The sequence below is a fragment of the Pelmatolapia mariae genome, linkage group LG17 (assembly GCF_036321145.2).
Source record: "Pelmatolapia mariae isolate MD_Pm_ZW linkage group LG17, Pm_UMD_F_2, whole genome shotgun sequence".
NCBI lineage: Eukaryota > Metazoa > Chordata > Actinopteri > Cichliformes > Cichlidae > Pelmatolapia > Pelmatolapia mariae.
Window position 1 is genome coordinate 29,135,728 of NC_086242.1, and position 19,108 is coordinate 29,154,835.

General features: G+C 39.2%; 1 protein-coding gene across 3 annotated transcripts in view; it reads right to left on the minus strand.

The window, feature by feature from the left end:
* The window catches only part of brinp3a.2 (bone morphogenetic protein/retinoic acid inducible neural-specific 3a, tandem duplicate 2), a 58,663-nt gene that overhangs the window by 31,549 nt on the left and 8,006 nt on the right, over positions 1-19,108 (minus strand). For all 3 annotated transcript variants that reach the window (XM_063500895.1, XM_065469478.1, XM_063500896.1), the window contains exon 2: positions 10,461-10,829. In XM_063500895.1, coding sequence (XP_063356965.1) covers positions 10,461-10,681 — 221 coding nt within the window. In that variant the 5' untranslated portion in view covers positions 10,682-10,829. The remainder of the gene's footprint in view (positions 1-10,460; positions 10,830-19,108) is intronic.

Below are 19,108 nucleotides of genomic sequence, written 5' to 3' on the forward strand. Positions count from 1 at the left end.
GCAGCAATAGGTCTAATAATAATAACTAATAACTGCAATAACGTTCCCATATGAATTTATCAGTCTCTCACAGTAGTGTGGAGTAATTTTGGGCCACTCATCTTTACAGTGTTAGGTTCTTTGAGGTTTGCAAGCATTCATTTATGCACAGCTCTCTTAAGAAACAGCCACAGCATTTCAATCAGTTTCAGGTCTGGACTTTGACCATTGCAGCACCTTGAATATTTTCTTTTTCGGTCATTCTATTGTAGGTTTGCTTTTTTTTTTTTTGACCAAGCTTTAGCTATCAGAGAGTTGACCTCGTATTACATTAGACTACTGAATATTTTGGTTTACACTGTTGCCCCAATGACTGAAAGGTGCCAAGATCATGTGGTGTTTGTTTTTTGTCAAATGTTATACTGTGCATTTTAGCAAAACAGCTCCACTTTTGTCTCATCTTTTCGGAGGACATTGTTCTAGAAGCCTTGTGGTTTGTTAACAACTTAACATAAGCTGTGCTGCCAGTAAGAAGAGGCTTTTTAGTAAGAAGAGGCTTTCTCCTGGCAACCCTTCCAAACAAGCCATACTTGTTCAGTCTTGTTCTAATATCACTGTCATAAACTTTAACATTGAACATGCTAACCGAGGCCTGCAGAGTCTGAGATGCAGCTCTTGGGTTTTTGCAGTTTCTCTGAGCATTATAAAGTCTGACCTTGGGGTGAATTTGTTAGAATGTCCACTTCTGGGAAGATTGCCAACTGTTTTTAAAGTTTTCCACTTCTGGATAATCTTCCTCTCTATAGAATAATGGACTTCCAACTGTTTGAAAATGATCCTATATCCCTCGCCTTGATGTCGGCGACGATTGCTTTTGTTTGTGGCATTGAGGTAACAAACACCTGAATGCTCCAGACCAGGAAGCTGCCGAAAGGACCAGACTATTTTTATTATCCTGAAACATAAATCTTTAGGATTTAAGAAAGGTGGGCTTTTTTCATGAGTGTAAGTGGTTTTACAACCTTTAATCAGCATAATCAGTTCAATCAATTCACAGTTAAATTGTAATTTTATTGAAATCTTAAAACACAAAAAATAACCACATGGATTTTCTAGACGCAAGAGGTTCAGAGTAAGGCCAAATGCATGTCAGCACTCCTACCTTCACCCTGGTGAATTTGGCAGCTTTCCTCTTGGCAGTGTTTGCCATGAACAGGTGGCTAAGGCAGAAGGCCCACATTGTGTTTGCATTGGAAGCAGTGGGGATGCTCTCCAGTGAATCCCCAAAGCACACAATCACACACACTTGCACACCCACAAAAACACAAAGCCTCTTTCATTTTCTTTGCAGAACTTGTTAAAAATTCTTTCAAATTCAATCAGTAAGAAAAGTGGGAAATTGAGTAGAGGCATAACGTGGTGTGAATTCATTACTCCATCACTGCTGAGCCAGCTCAAACACTGTAACTCGAACCACCGATTCTGGTAATTCATCTTCTCCTGTCATTGAGCATTTATTAGGATTTAGCAGAAATCTGAACTACACATGTGGAAGAGCAGACCAGAAAATAATATTGTCACTTTCAATCACCTCTGCCCTGCAGTCGGCGCTAAGCAGCGTATCTTTCAACTAAAAAAGGACTGTCAAAAATTATCACTGGCAACAAACACAAGCGAAAGCCAGATTTACTTACGAATGTAGCACAATGGTCAAAAACACTTACTGGTGAAAGCTCCTCACATGATACAGGACATTTTGCAATATTCAAAAGAGAAACAGGTGAGACAGTGTTGTATTGTGATTATTGCATCAATACATATGAACATACTGTGGCTCTTCAAAGTCAGGAACAGTTCGTTGAGGTCTTGATTTAAAGCTTTTGTCATACTATCTTCTATAATTTTTTAAATGCATCCAAAAAACATAACCTTAATGTGACATAGCAACACAACCAGGGTGAATGTATTTCAACAGGAGTTACAGTCTGATGCTGTGAGTGCAATGGTTGGGTGAGGCTGTGCTGTTCTCACAGTGCTTTGAGCTAAATGGTAATGTCAGCGCTGATGCTAATAACCTACGTTCCTATTTAGCAGATGTAACGCATGTCAAGTGCCACAGTGCTGTGTGTTCATTGCAAATTAGCCTAAAACAAACTGTGGCTGAAACCAAGCAATCTGAATAAAATATCTGACAAGCCAGTTGTAAGTCACAGAGATATTTCACTCGAAACTGTAAACGTCAAAGTCATGATGGCACTAAAGGAATGACAATGACAATGAGAAAAAAAATTAAAGCAAATGAGCCTGCATTTTGTCCATTTACAGTGGAATCATTGCCTCTTTAATACTTTTATGATCTTTACTGATTTAAATAATTGTGGAATGCTTTTTATTTCACTTCCAAAACAACCAAGTGCTAAGAGAGCAACACTTTTTCCAAAACAATCAAAGGGAAGAGTCTTAAAAAGCCTACTATTTATTATGGTTCTTTTTCCAGATTATTTACCTCATGGGAGAACTTGGAGTTGTCAAAACCTCTAAGGGGATTTCAGGAGAGGAGATAAGACAGAGAACATCAGTTAGAATGTAGCAGTGGGATGTTGAGAAGCAGCGCTGAGGGAGTTTGCTCTAAAACACTCACCTCAACCCTCTTCAGAGCACCTGCAGTCTCCCTTGTGGTTTAGGAACTCTGCTGTTGTTCATTGTAGCTGAAGTGCCTCTTATATCAAACCATAAGCCGCTTTGTTGTGATCAAGTTGAACACAAAGAATGGGTGCATCATAAGTACTCTGGCATGTTGAATAAATAAATTAGGAATAATTAGAAGAATCCCATTGTTTTAGTCCACTATTCGTTAATGTACAGTGGCGCTCAAAGACACATTGATGCTATCTGTGCTGTAATTAATTCCACTGAAAATGGTTGTAGTAGTTTAATTATGTGTCCTTAATTTGAAGTGTGAAGCAATTATGTGTTGTTGATGACTTCAATATCTATGTTGACAGCAGCTTTAGGAGTGGTAGACTAAATTGACTTCAGCATGTTGAAAGACTGGAGTTTATTTTAAAAGGTTTGATCTTTTAACATGTCACATTTACATGTTTCAGATTGCCCACTTTTATATTAGACAAAGATACCCATAATAACCAAAAAATGCAATTTTTAAATGATGATTCACTTATTAGGGAAAAGAAAAAAGCTTTCTAAATCTGTCTAAGCCTATATGAACAACAAAGGTTAATTTCGCATTAGCCAAAAACGTCTTGATGGTCCATGAGACATTTCGGAAAATTGTCTGTGGATTGACCACTCAAGAGTTGAGGTTTTTGGAAGGTATGAATCCTGTTACATCTCATCTCTGATATAAAACAAAAACACATAAACACACACATACATATAAAGAGAGAGCAGTAGACAGAAAGACAGATGAAAGAGAGGGAAGGTGATCCGGACTGGGATTGAGTTGGAGTTGCCAGATGGCAGAATAGGAGACAAACAGGAAAGTACCTGATATCCCACAGGCCAATGGGAACCATGATAAAGACACAAGAAGGTCAGCCAGCAAAACACCTCTAAAAGGTAAGCCATCTCAACAATAAGAATAAGATCCAAGCCATCAATACATACACCCTACACTGCAAAAACTCAAAATCTTACCAAGTATATTTGTCTTATTTCTAGTCAAAATTATCTCATTACACTTAAAATAAGACACAGTCAGCTACAGGGCAACATTTCAGTAAACTAAAGGAGCTTGTTTTAAGACAGTGAATCTTGAAACTAGAGAAAACTAGAGATTTTTCACTTGTTCCACTGGCAGATTTTTTTCACTTAATACGAGGTATTTTAGCTTGAAATAAGTGAAAAAATCTGCCAGTGAAAAATCTCTAGTTTTCTCTAGTTTCAAGATTCACTGTCTTGAAACAAGTTCCTTTAGTTTACTGAAATGTTGCCCTGTAGCTGATTTTGTCTTATTTTAAGTGTAATGAGATAATTTTGACTAGAAATAAGACAAATTTACTTGGCAAGATTTTGATGTTTTGCAGTGTACCAGTCATCAGATACCTTGCTGGAATAACAAGCCGGCCACAGAAAGTCCAGCACCCTGAGACTCCATGCGCAACAGAAAGAGGGAGTGCAAGGTTTAGTGAGTGTCAGCGTGACAATCAACAATCTGAAAAAATAGATCAGGAAGATGCCCCCCACCCTGAGATGAGCTGTTTCAAGAATGCCCAAGCTAGCTGAAGACAGACCGAGTGACCGATGCACCTGGGATGTACGATCAACAAATAGAGGAAGAGGCCCACTTAAAGGACAGCACAGAGGCTCTGATTATGGCAGCACAGGAACAGACCCATAGAGTCATAAGTCTATCACAGCTGAAATACGAGAAAGTTGATGTGTTATAGAAGCAGGAAAACTGGGCAAGCATACGAATTTGGGCAACTTTGACAAAAGCAAAAGCATGATGGCCAGACGACTGGCTCAGAGAATCTCCAAAATGGCAGCTCTTGTGGTGCATGCCCGGTCTGCAGTGGTCAGTATCTATCAAAAGTGATCCAAAGAAGGAACAGTGACCAGTGACAGGGTCATGGGCGACCAAGGCTTATTAATGCACATGGGGAGTGTCACAGATGACCATTACCTTCATCAGCAACTCAGTGGGAAAGGAGAGGAGCTATAGACCAACTCCAAATCAGTTGCACAAGTCATCACCAAGTGCAAAAAAGACCAAAGTGATGCACTGTTCCCACTGCTGTTCTGCATAGGCCTTAATCCTCTAAGCCAGCTCATCACAAAGAGTGGATATATTTATAAGTGGAATGATGATCAGCCACCACCTGCACATTGGTGACATCAAGCTAAGTCAAGAGTGACTAAAAAAAATTAACTCACTGATCCACATCACCAGGATCCACAGCAAGGGAATCAGGATGTCATTTGGAGTGAATCAATGTAGTTTAATGAAAATAGAAAGGATTAACCCACACTGAAGGGAGACAAATGCTAGAAAATGAGGATGCAGGAAGGTCACCCAGCTCAATAGTAAGAATAAAATAAAATAATAATAATAAAATAAAATAGAATACATACACTCTACCGGTCATCAGACACCCAGCTGGTATAATAAGCTGGGTATGTAACTATAAATTGGCAACCACCTGGTGAGCACTGTTAACTTAACTGACATCGCCTGTTTAGTGTTAAACTAAGCAGCCTCATACTTATCACTGTTAAAATGGTTAACTAAAACCTTTTTCTACTGTTGTTATTAGGAACAAAAATCCTGTCCGTTAATTTTCTTCTTCCACTTTTGTCAAACATCTTGGTCCTCGACATGTACAGGAAACCTATGCGTAATATGGACACACATCTTTGGATCAAATGTTGGTCCAATCCGGACTCATGAACAAATCAATCTAAGGGCCCCTACGTGTTAGCAGTAGCATACAACATACTAGAAGAACAGAAAGTGAATATATTGCACCTATTATTAGTCAGCAGTCAGGATTTTCAGGCTACACCAGCAACTTTATTTTGTATGTTGCAAAAGTTTTTCATTTAACAGCAAATTTCAAGTCAAGTGAATTGACACGCCTGAAATCATCCTATGATGACAATGCATTTCTCTCTCTCTCTCTCTCTCTAGCTCTTGGTGTTCGGTCTATTGCTTACTGTAACATAACATGCCGGTAAGTCGGTGATGTTGATGCTGCTATTTTACTCCACCTGTCATTTGTCAGCTAACCTCCACATGTGGCATGTTTGTGCATGTGAGAGAGATGCACTCAAACTGGGAGCAGATTATATTCTTGGATGTATTTATTTGCTACATTTTATTTTATGGAGTAAGAGAGAGATGTTTATGGTAGGTTTGATGTTACTCTAGCTTATTAATTTATGCATAAAGTCCTCATTTTGAGGAAGAGACTAAGGAATGGATCTTTTAATACTGGGATTCAATCAGTAATCACAGCATACATAATGCTCTGATAATACTTGCCAACACCGCTGTGCTTCCAGAGTTTCTCTATTATTTCAAAACTATCTGTTATTACTTTCATGACTTAAGTCGAATTCTATTGTGTGTGTGTGTGTGTGTGTGTGTGTGTGTGTGTGTGTGTGTGTGTGTGTGTGTGTGTGTGTGTGTGTGTGTGTAATTGCCAGCTAATCTTTCTAATCTAACACACTCCACATAATACGTATACTTTGAACTCATCTGTCACAAAACCTGGTAACCCACCACAACCCAATTTAAAGGGCATGTGCAGAACTTCTCTCTGCATAGGCAGACAGATGAGTTACATGTGACATTTAATAAAGTACAAACGTTCATCAAAGTGAAGCGTCTTACTACCTAGACAAATAGCAAAGGTCGCTCGATGCAGACCAAGTCACATCTACAAAATCCCACACCAAATAAAAGAAGGAACAACAATATTATTTAATCTGCACACTATGGGGTCACCAAGATCACTTCACATATCACTGAGTATATTACAGAATATAAAAAAAATGTTTTTGCATACCGCGGGTGAGATGGCAAGCTTACTGCAAAACAGTTTTAATAGCTCCCAAATCGCTTCATACAGCAAAAAGGATTTTATCTGGAATTTAGTGGAATTCTTAAAACAATGAGCATTGAATAAACACAGCTATAATATAATATGCTATAAGGAATCCATTGGTTTTATCTGCTAATGCTACTAATAATAATGATAAAAGGCAGCAGATAATGATTGAGCTGAAAGGCAATTTGCTTGTAGTGACAAATATTACAGTAAAAGCACCTTTGGGCTTGTCTCATCTTGAGAGATACTGCAAGGTTTGTGTTAGATAAGCCAGGAATATTTATCTCCACACAAAAGTCATTTAAATGCATTCAAGTGTCAAGACGGTGTAGGTTGACCAGAGCTTCAGCTCAGCAACTTCCACAACAAACACTAATGGGGTAGCAAGATAAAGCTAAGCAGTTATGAAATTATATATATATATATATATATATATATATATATATATATATATATATATATATGCCACTTATTTAGTCATCTCAGAAAGCATACATACTGATTCTGAGTGCATTTCCAATATCAAACGCTATAGACTGGAAAGTATTCTAGTTAGTACTGAACCAGAAAACACCCATGTATATTGGCAAAATATGTAACTGCTTGGTGGTGGTGTGTCTGAAGAGTGAAACCAAGTGCTTAAACTTGTATTATATTTAATTGCCAGCAATGATGACTCTTCAGGTTACAAAATGACTTCATATAGAAGAAGGAATGACCAGCTGACCAAATTTATACTGGTTACTGGTTCAATGATCACTTAAAGTCATACTGAAAATACTAAGGACTTGTCAGTTATACTTCTGCAGCCAGTAAGCAATTTAATAGTCAGGTTTTCCCTCCTACGAGTCACAATAGCAAAAAGTGAAATTCTCTAGGCTACACAGTGGTAAATCTCTAACCGCAGGGTGGTACTTCCAACTTTTAAATACAGTCTAATTTAAAAAAATAAAATAAAAAAATCTGTAATTCCTCAGTAAATTTTTATTAGATTGATTGTATATATAATGTGGTCAGATTTTTCTAAATCACAAAACTATGTTGCCATACAAATTAAACCTTACCTTGTGTGGCTGCTTGTGTTAAGACAATATTCCAACATTGCATTATGGATATAAGAAATAAAGTAAATTGCTATTATACAGCCACAGTTCCAAAAACATTGTGTAAAATGTAAATAAAAACATGTTTTAGTGACATAGTGCGAAAAAATAAGAACTGAAAAAGAAAATAAAATCATGAATGTGATGGCAGGAACATGTCTCAAAAGGTTGGGACAGGACCATGTTTACCACTGTGTAGCATCCCCTCTTTTTTTAAACAACAGTCTTTAGGGAGATTTTTGCACATTGGTGAACCTCTGCCCATCTTTACATCTGAGAAACTGTCTCACTAAGATGCTCCTTTTACCCCCAATCATGTTACTGACCTATACCATTGACTTTTCTCAATTTTTTGTTGCCATAACCCAACCTTTCTGAGATGTTACGCTGCCACTGAATTCAAAACAACCTTATTATTTCTTAAATGGTACATTTTCTCAGTGAAAGCACTTAATAAATGTTCAATGTTCTATTATGAATAAAATATGGGTTCATGAAATTTCAATAATTGTATTCTGTTTAAATGTAATTTAAAGTTTAGACAGGATTGTAACTTTTGAGGAAATACCCTGCTCAGATACCTAATAAAAAAGCTGAATCAAAACCAATCAACACCACACCTATTTAGGTCCCTTTTATTTAAATAGATGCAAACATCAGTCTTTGAAGATGTGCTCGCTATCTTTTGGTTTTGAGGAGTAGTAAGTAGGAATCATTTAATCTTTCGCAGGCCAAAAAAGGGTCAGTGATTACCATAACAGTGCATAGCTATCTGTTCTTGTAGTACAGAAATAGCCTGACTGGAAATTTAAGGACATTTGTAACACAACAGGGGCATAACCATGGGGTTTGACCCCCTTGGGAGAAAACTGCAACGGGCCCACATTTCTTTAATAAAACAATCATCCCTGAATTTTTTATGAGCTAGCTCCAGGTGTGTGTGCCCAAACTCATCACTACACTTCACCCCCCAACACTGGGACTGAAAAGAAAGTTGTTGTTGTTGGGTTTTTTTGCTAGAACAAAAACACGCAGCTGTATCCGCCCATGTCTGTGTCGGTTACTGAAATCAAATGGGACTGAATCCAAGTGAATTCAATTTGGGAAGATTTACAGGCTATTTACTTTTTAGGTTGGTTTTTCCTTTTAATATAATCACTATTAATCAATGCCGCATTGTAGTAATCTAGAGGGCCTCAAACACAACCTTACAGCTGACAGAAGCCTCTCCAGGGATTCTGTGATAATGCAGAGTAATAAGTACTAAGAGCTCACTAATCACTTGGCCACATGATAAGACTATTAATCTTGCCGCCCATGCAGCTCAGCTCCAGCGGACCACTGCTTTTTGCCAGGGAAGGAAATATTAAAAAGCTCGAACACAGCAACCGATCACAGAAGCCATAAAGCATCCTTACAACGATCCGTAGACGACAGGAATCCCGTCTGTCTATTTCCAGAAGCCTGGACAACATCCTCCTAAACGACGACGGATATGATTCATGACACAATCTCCACTAATTTGGTCGCGTGGCGATACCTCTGACTGTGCTGTCATGGCAAATCTTTCTTCTTTTACAGTGCTAATCAACAGATCTGATTTGACCACCTGATCAGGTGACTCCCCGAGGGTTTGGAGAGCAGCAGAATGTGATATAGAACCAGCTGATAGCAGCGTGCGTGCATGTAATACATCATGATTCTGTCTAAGCGTGTCAATTATCCTGTGAGCACTGTGCTGTGAGGATGCTTTAATGCATGACAATGCAAGCCAAATAATACAGTCTGTGTATTAAAGAGCCATGAACAGGGATTTCATAAAGCATACTGCCCACCCAATGCTCTACAGTTATGTTGAATTTTCTCTCCTCCCATACACGTTGCAAAAATAGAAAACAGGGAATGGAAGATGTCCTAAAAACCCTTGGTACCCTGAAATGTGTATTTTCAGAATAAAATCCCCCTGCAATATCTTTCTCTTTAACTTTGACTTGTCCCTTACACGTATTCTACAACAGATGTACGAGCATGCTTTTAAAAGCTTTTCCAACCGTGACAGATAAAAGTTTACTCCTTTCCTTCCTCATCTCCATCATTTCATTTACATGAAGCGGCTTCATTGCATTGCAAGGATTATCATTTTCACTACAGTGCTTTATGTGGGTCAGTAAAGGACTTTCATTTAGCTCTGAGGTTGCCGAAATTCACATTTCACATTAATTATGAAGAATACATGTGTAAATCTTTCTTATTACACACCACAAAATATGCAACAGCAGACTGATAATCGCCCGGTGGTACCTACAGGAAATAGTCACTGCCAATGTCTCTTTCTTTGAACAGTCCCAAAATCAATGCATAGGCCACACAATGAATGTATTGCCTACTGTAACTGTGTCTTTTGCTAGATTGTTGGTTGCTAACTGCATTGAATCAAAATAAGCTGACTGTTTAATATATTTTAAGACTTTTAAATTGTAATAATAGGTGCAATATATTCACAAGCTAAAGAATTTTGGTGTCAGCCTTTCTCTGTTAGCGGTTAAAGTGTTTGGCATGTGCATACTGACTGTACACAGAAGCCTGGAGTTAACAAAATGCTGAGACTGTGACTAACCTCAAAATGTAAACACATTAACATCGATATCATGTGGCCTTATTTACACACAGCTGATCTTTCAAAGGACAACCACAGAGACTATTTGATGCGACTGCTGTGAGATCTGTCATGCATATAATAGGGTAGCGATTTGGCAGTAGTAAATACAGTGTAAAAACGTCTCCTCATTCTGCAGTCACAACTCACCTGTATATCTTGTATCTGGTGGAGAAACCTTGCCGGTTCTTTTCCACAAAGTCGATGTACTCTGGGGAGTGGTGGAAGGGCCCCTTATCAGACAGGAGCCAGTCCAGGGGTCCCCCAGGTTTGTCATTTGGGAGGCTGGCTGATGTTGCTGTTGCTGTTACACTGGACCATAAACACACCCAGCAGTGAAGGCTGAGGCTGACGACGCCCCATAGAGCCATCAGAGATGGATGGAGGGTAGGAGGGATGAGGGTGGTGGTGATGGTGGTGGTGGTGGGGGGCGTTCAGCAGCCAAAGATACTTGTCATTAGCTGGCTCCGCCACTGGGATGACCGAGGGACCTGCATCGCCTCAATGCCCCCCGAACACCTAAAGCAAAAGCACAAACACACAGTTCAGCAAATAAACAAACACCCACAACCAGCAAGGAAGACGCTCGGCTACAAAGACAAATAAACAAGAAAAAATCCTCAGAATATGTTGAACAGCTCTGTGTGGCAATGCTGTTTGAATCAGGTTCATTATGTGGAACTTGAATTAATAAATGTAAAAATGACACCTGCTAATTTAAGCTTGTGAGCACCTGCTTTTAATGGTGCTGCTTCAGTAAAATTTCATGTTACTTTACTGTAAAATAATGACAAGTCATTTTACAGTGTGTTTACTGTAATCTATAAAAACAGTTTCTTACTGTAAAAGAAATGATGCACTGTGATGTAAAGAATATAAGATTTGCAGTAGAATACTGTCAACTGTTTGGTTGCCATTATACTGTTGCTTCATTGTTTTACTGTAAAATGTCTATACCTGTGCCCCATTTAAGCATTTTCTTTTCCTCCAAGTTTCCATTCTTCTTTTATCACACAGATATGGAACATTATGAAACCTGGCCTAATGGAAGTAACCACTAAAGCCTCTATCATGGTGTCCCAGTTCTAGTTCAAACCTTCTCACTCCCAGAAGCACAGGAAAACACATCACTGATCCACAGCAACCAAAGCCTAATCCAAAGGAACCATTACAGCATCTCTAAATGAAATCTGAATTTAAATGTAACAGTAGTTTGCTGTCTTAAAGCGAAAAAAAATGAACATTACTGTATAATAATTATGCATTTTTACAGCAAACTGTTAAAATGTCTGCAATATATCTGAAAATACTGAAAACATCAGACTATGAAAAACTGTACAAAACAAGGGACTTCAAAATGTCATGCTATTTTAAATAAATACATAAAACGCTCAACAAAATAAACCTGAAATCAAAAGCAGCTACAAAATATCCATTCTGTGTTTTACAGGTTTTTTCAGACATTGTGGTACATGATTTCTTTGATAATGCAAACGCACAAAAAAAGAGAGATTGCCAATAATTAAACACACCCAATCATTAATTATAGCCCTACTTTACACACAAAAAGAGAAATAATTTTCCTGGAGCATGATGAGAAAGCAATAACATAGAGTTTACCACCAAAATTGCAGTATTTTCAAGCAAAAAGACCCTGCAATAATTAGAGATGGACCGATCCGATATTACCAGTGTTGGGGAGTAACGGAATACATGTACCGCCGTTACGTATTTAGAATACAAAATATGAGTAACTGTATTCCGTTACAGTTACCGTTTAAAAAGGTGGTATTCAGAATACAGTTACTTTGTTGAAATAAATGGATTACACGGCGGTACTTTCCTGTTTCATATTGTCGCGGGTCAGGACTGTTTGGGTTTGTTTGACAGCTACGCTCTGTTGTTCCAGGCGGTAGCGTTACGGTTGCCATGGTTACAGGGTGACGCGCTCTCTCTCTGCGTGTTTCCTGGGTGAGAGAGCGCTTTTTTGTTGTTGTTGTTGTGCTAAGCTAAAAGGCAGAATGCTACAGGCATGGCCCTAAAGAATGTAGCCTCATGGGCAGTGTAGTCCGTGCTGCAGCGAGAATGGACTACCATACACGTTATGTGTCTGTGAGCGAGGGAGGGAGAGAAAGGAAAAGTCCGAGCAAAAACGGGAGCTGGAAGCATGTAAATATAATAATAACCACCGCAGCCAAGAAGAGTGCCTGACGAGCCCAGCTGTAAGTAAGCTATTAAGACTCGACTGTACACTGTGTTCGTGTTTTCCTCCGAAACAATAAGTTCCGTTGGAGCAGCCTTTCAACGCCTCTCTCTGTCTCTGGCAAGCAAAGTTGACCCAGACAACAAAGTAAAGCTAGTTTTCAGCTACGAGCCCGACACGGAACCCACCGTATTAGTCAGAGGTCCCTTTACTACGGTTCGGAGCCGCGGACCTTCAGTAACAGTAATAAATCACAGCAATAGTACATTCACGTAGTTGTAAACAGCATGATAATATATTAAGTAATCCAAAGTATTCAGAATACGTTACTCTCATTGAGTAACGTAACGGAATACGTTACAGAATACATTTTGGGGCATGTATTGAGTATTCTGTAATGGAATACATTTTAAAAGTAACCTTCCCAACACTGGATATTACGTATCGGTATCGGTCTGATACTGACCTAAATTACTGGATCGGATATCAGAGAGAAATAAAAAATGTAATCCGATCCATTAAATGTCACGAAAGCACCTCGAAAGCAAAACTTGCGACATGGCGTAAGTCAGCTCATGACCTTAGCACGTCGGAGCAGTATGCCTCACGTGATAGAGCGGCTGTAGCGTGAGACCTGTCGGCGGTCTGATTGAGCATTTGGAGCCTCGCTACCAAACCGACATTTCATCTCCTAGAAAGTTATCCCAGAGAGAAGTAAAGCAAGTGTGTAAGTTCATCTCTGAATGTTTGTAAAGCATTCCCACGTTAAGCTTAACAACCGATATATGGAGCGACTGCCTCTCTCTCCCTCTCCAGTTGCTACTTCAATCAATCATGAAACTGATTAATGATCGGCTTTTATGTCGCCACTCCCGTCTCTCTTGTTTTTGGCCCACTTTGCACCAGAAACCAGCGGCTAAACAACAGAAACAACAATTAGAATTTATTTAATATTACTTTCTACACTAGGATTCTTTTTTACGTAGCAGACCTGGTAACTGTGCAGGGGCGGGTCTAGCAAAGTTTTGCCAGGGGGGCAGGTAGGGCATTAACAGGGAAAGGAGGGCACAAAGAAATACTTTTCTTTCTTATTCTCATTTAAAATGTTTATCTTTTCATAAATAATTATCTGAATCTTACACCCAAAGTTTTAATCTGATGTAAAATGTATAGAAGTCCATTACTGTATATAGTAACTATTAAGTCTAATATACCCTAGTAAGCTATAGTACTCTTTTCTTTTGGGAAGATACCATCTGTGCAGTCTGCAATTCTGTTGAAGAAAGATTGCGTCGATCAAGCATCACAAGGCGGAGGGTGGGGGGGTGGTTGCCTATTATTTTTGGCTGGGAGTTTGCAACCCTATTAGTTAGGTTGTTTAATATTTCTGCTAAGTACTCTTTAAAATACCAGAATAGGGAGGATAGTGTAGGTTTAAGTAAATTAGATAGATCAGTATTGTTGAACTATGAAATATTTTGGGTGCAGTGTATTTTTTGCATACAGGTATAACAGAATAACTTTAGTGTTTTGTTTTTTAAAACTTGAGTGTGAACTTATACAAAATGCATCAAGATATAAAAAAACAACAACAGTTTTATTCATTAAAAATTACACTATATCGGATTCATATCGGTATCGGCAGATATCCAAATTTATGATATCGGTATCGGACATAAAAAAGTGGTATCGTGCCATCTCTAGCAATAATGTGCCATGAATCCATCTTACTTTAGAGAGACACCAAACCATTTAGCCCCCCGCCCAAAAAAAAGTGTATTTCACTTTTGTTACAATTCACTGCGTTCACTGCTCCATGTGAGTTGGGATTTCCATCCAAAAGAAATTAATATGAGCAAAAACTGAAAAGTTTTGCAGACTTGATTACTATTTTTACACACTTCTATTGCAGTCTGGCGCTGTGATTTGCAGAAATATTAGGATGTAGAAGTTTCACCAGGAAGAAAAACGTCTAAACTGGCATGATTCTAATTATGAATTCATCTCTTTAACTTGGTGAATAATTGCTTTGCTGCTGTTTTTAAAACTATCCCCGTCATACTCGAACACTTTACTGTCACACCGCAACACATCTATTAAGAGCTGCAGTTTCATGCAAATCAAGGGAAGGAAGAACACACTCCCACACGCACAGACACACTTTAAGATAAAAAGTCTTGGCTGCTGTGATTTATCAGACTACCTGCTGTTCAGACTGTTGTCCAGAGCTCACATTAGTCTCTATCACCATTTTGAGTTCTGTCAATCATCTCCTCTGCAGTGTGTGTGCATGTATGTGTGTTGGGGTATTGGGGGTGGGGGGGTGAGTCCCATTACAGTATTGTGATGACAATCTGTCAAGTTAAGTCAGCCATATGACCGGGGGTGTGAAGGTTTGAAAAATCACTGCTCTCAGACAATGCAGGCGACAGCACTGGAAGAACACACCACAGCTTGAGGTGGGTAAAGGGAACAAAAAAAAGAACAAAATTGCTATCAAATACGATGATATATTCATCTACAGGGTTAATTATTGAAAGTTAAACATGCAGGAGGACTTTAATTTAGTCATTTTAATGAGATGAGATGAGCTGGCAATTTGGAAATTGATTTCAGTCTGACATCGCTGTCAGCACTCCCCAGACTCAGTTTGTCAAACCCTGGTGTGTGTGTTCATTCTCACTTGTGTTTATGTAAACATTTGTATAACCAGCTTTATGGTTTAGTGTGCTTTTAATTAACAGAAAGCACATGCTAATGCCTGTACATGCAATTTGGTTTTTGCATGACATCGTTGAACTATGCAAAATGTTTTTGTTTTTTTTTAAAAAAAGACATGCATATTCAGATCTCCAACAGGCAGTTAAGTCTCAATTGCACCAGTGCAGGTCTCAAATCTAAACTCAAATGTCCAAGTTGGGTTATAAGTATTAAACTGAGTCATAATCCAAGCTGTTCGAGTATTTTGTGGAACATTTTTCTTTCACAGCTGCTGCATGGTGCTTAAAGTACATTGCCAAAATTGAAGAAATTAGTCTCTAGCCTGACTCTGGTCTTGAGTTATTTTACCTTCAAATCTTCTGTGAGCTCAAGACTTCAGGGAGCTGAGTCAAAAAGTCACATTTCGGAGCAGTCCAGAGCAGTCAAGTCTTTGATTCTACAGCTGGGAATAGATCTTAAGTTTATTAAAACCTGCAAAGAGCAGACTCCCTGTCTGTTAGACTCCTCCTAACATGCCAGGGTTCCTCTGTGTTAACAGCTGAAGGGTGGGACATCTGACTCAGTGACTGGAGTTGGGATGCATCCAGCCCCTGAAAACCCACCTTTTACAAAAACAGACACAGACAAACAGAAAGAAAAAGCTGTCCTGCTAATGCATGTTACAGCTTTACATTGTAGAGCCACAGACACAAAGGGGAAAGCCAGACATGGATGAGGCGATGAAAAGCTGGATGTGGGAGGGGAGGAACTCTGCAGGGACAGCCAATGGAGACAGCGCTTTATGAGACTGAGGTGAACTTTGCCCAGCTGTGACCCTGCACTGAAACCTGATGAACTGGATCAGAAAAATTATTTGCTCTCATAGCAGCCCACTGCTTTATCATTTGCATAGCTTGCACTTTTTTATTTTTATTTTTTTTTTGCCGATGGTGGAAAAATCATCTTTATGATAATCTAACTGGGAAAGACTTGATCAAACGGAAAAACTAACAGATCAAGTCAGGTTAGGTCAAAGACTACACCCACAAGTCTGCAGTTTTGATAAGTACACATTACCTTAAGGTCTTGTATAACATGCAGTAGGCAGAAACGTGGTACAGTTTTAATGAAACAGGGCCGGGAACAGTGTTACCCGGTGCCAAAACAGGGCAAATCCTCCCCCGGATCTCTTTCAACTTCTTTGTTGTTGATGCAGTTAAACTGTGAGTGTTTCCTTCAGCAATTTCTCCTCGCATTCCAGCAGCGCTGAATAGTTTATTCGACTGTGACAGAGAGACCTCTGTCTTCCCAGCATTTCTGTTATCGTCTGCCACGCTCTCCGTTTGAGCTTGAGCGTTTCACTTTTCTTTCTCCGTCCCTATTCCTTCAGCAGAGACACTGCCACACAGTGAGCAGTTATGCTTTGTGTGTGTTTTGTCAAAAATCTGACACCAAAGTTACGGGTTACTATCCTATAGTGTGAAGTTTGAGAACAAGTTGCTGTATACTGACAGTGTGCCTCTGCTGCAGTAAAATGACCCCAAAAATAAGCTGCTAGTGCAGCTCTGTTAGATGAATCCACACCTACCTCCAGCCTCTCATAACACAGATGAAGTGCTTTGTTTTTTTCTACTTTACATTGTATGTGTATAAAGTGACCTTGCTCAGAGGGCCGTTTCTGGCATGTTAATATCAAAATACAGCTCAGAGGTCACATTTAAAGACTCTCTAATCCTATCATCCAACAGGCAGCTGTCCAAAACGCTGATGCAGGAGAACACGGGCCTCTCTCGATTCTCTTCGCCTCGCTTTCTCTCTTTTTCACCCCACCATACTTCTTTTGTCTCACCTTCCGCACACAACCCACTCTCATCCTCATCTGCCTCAATTACCTCTAAAAGCCAACTTTGCATCAAATCGCTAATGACATACGGACATTTGCTATTTTCAGACAGATGCGTTTCTCTCTTTTTTTTCTTACTTTACCTCTAGATTATGCCATCATATTCAACTTGTGCACTCAGTGCATTTCATGAAGCCGTGTTAAAAGCACTCCTCCTTGAGCCCCCTATATAATCTAGAAACAACAAAACAAATGTTGGGAGACAGAAGATGGAAGGAATTTTCATTTGAATCAGTAAGGAAGCAACCGGGGCTCCAGCAGATCCACTCAAATATGATTTTGCACGACGTGGGCCAGCAGTTAGCTCGAGGCTGTTTGGAACCTCTGTATAAAATGAAAGCACTGTTTGTTCATGTGAGGTCCTCTCAACGGAATTGTGACGGGAGTGCAAATGATGGGGGACCAGATTTTCCCACACATGAATTTAATGAAGCGTTGCGTCCTCCGGATTGGCAAATGCCAAGAATGATATTGGAAGGAGGCGAGATGTGGCATCATATAGCAAATCCATGTTTATTTGAACAATCAAGTGACTATTGTTTTTCCACTCTTTTCATAATCTTTTTGTAGGTCTCAAAAAAGGCTGCTGGGCTTATTCTATGAGGACTGAGGTAATTATAATTTCAATTTACAATCTGAAAAAAGTAAAACATAATATTCCATAAACCTTTTTTCCTAGATTTGTAAACACCTGTCATTGTGCTCTCAAGGTTTCCAGCGGCTCTCTGACGGAATTGACAATCAGCACGTGCCCCCATGCACAATCACTTCAGCCTTGTCATGTGACACATGATTGTTTTTCATGTAAAAGAAAAAAATTGTCCAAGACATTTGCAGAGGAAACATAATGTTTCTTTGAGCAGCAGGAATGCTCAGAGATTGCAATTTATCTTTGAAATGACACCTATGACAAGGTCCTGTTTATTTCTGCGGGGAAGAAATATCCATTTGGAAATGCTTTTCCTTTTTTTTTTCTTTTTTTTTTGTCCTGCTACTTCAATAAAGAGAGGAGGGTGTTAAACAAATGGCCATTCCACTGAAGCACAGCCAACAGTGGATCAAACTACAACATTTTTACGCCCACTGCCCATCATAATGACAGGCTATATTCAGTAAGCACCGCTGAACATCAAATATTTGAGCTGAAAAAATACTTAACAAGTCATCTTTGATGACTCTCATCATATGCAAGGTTTAATGTCTTGTCATTACTTGACACGTACATCGATGGCACAGCAAAAAATAAAAGTGATACGTAACTCTGTCTACGTCTTTCTTATTTTCTTCGAATTCTGAATAAAACATCTGTCAAGTTATTTTCAAATACATTTCTTCTCTTGGGGTTTAAACCATTCTCTGCAATCACACAAAATTCCCTTCACCTCATTTTCATTTATATAGAGTTAGATCACAACAACATTCATTCTAAGGCACTTGATAATCTAAGATAAAGACCCTACACTGCTGCACAGAGAACCCCAATGTTGCAATAATCCCCTCTGAGAAAGCACCTGGCAACAAGGGGGAGGAGAAACTCCCTTTTAACGGGAAGGAAGGGCATCTGGCAGAGGCAGGCTCAGGGAGGGGTCGCCATCTGCTGCGACCGGTTGAGGGGTACGCAGGTAGGAGGAACATAAAAATACAGACAACCCGGTATGTGCTCAATAAAGTCTGACAGGTGCAAAGACTTACTGCAGTATACTTTCAGTCAATATTTTCTCATCTGGATTTGTAAAATATCACCTCAAAACTCAGGTTTCCTTCTAGTTTTTCTTTCTTAATCTTAAAATCCGGGTAGTCACACTAAAGTGCAGATTGTCCTTATTGACATCGACTGCCAAGATCTATAAAAGTGTTTGTGTGTGCAGCACTAAAGAAGACCTTGCCTCCTATAAATGAACAAAAATGCAATTATATGATCAGAATACTTAACCTGCAGCATATGGTGGTGATATAAAAGACCACGCTATTTTCTTCTTTTCAGGCAAAAGA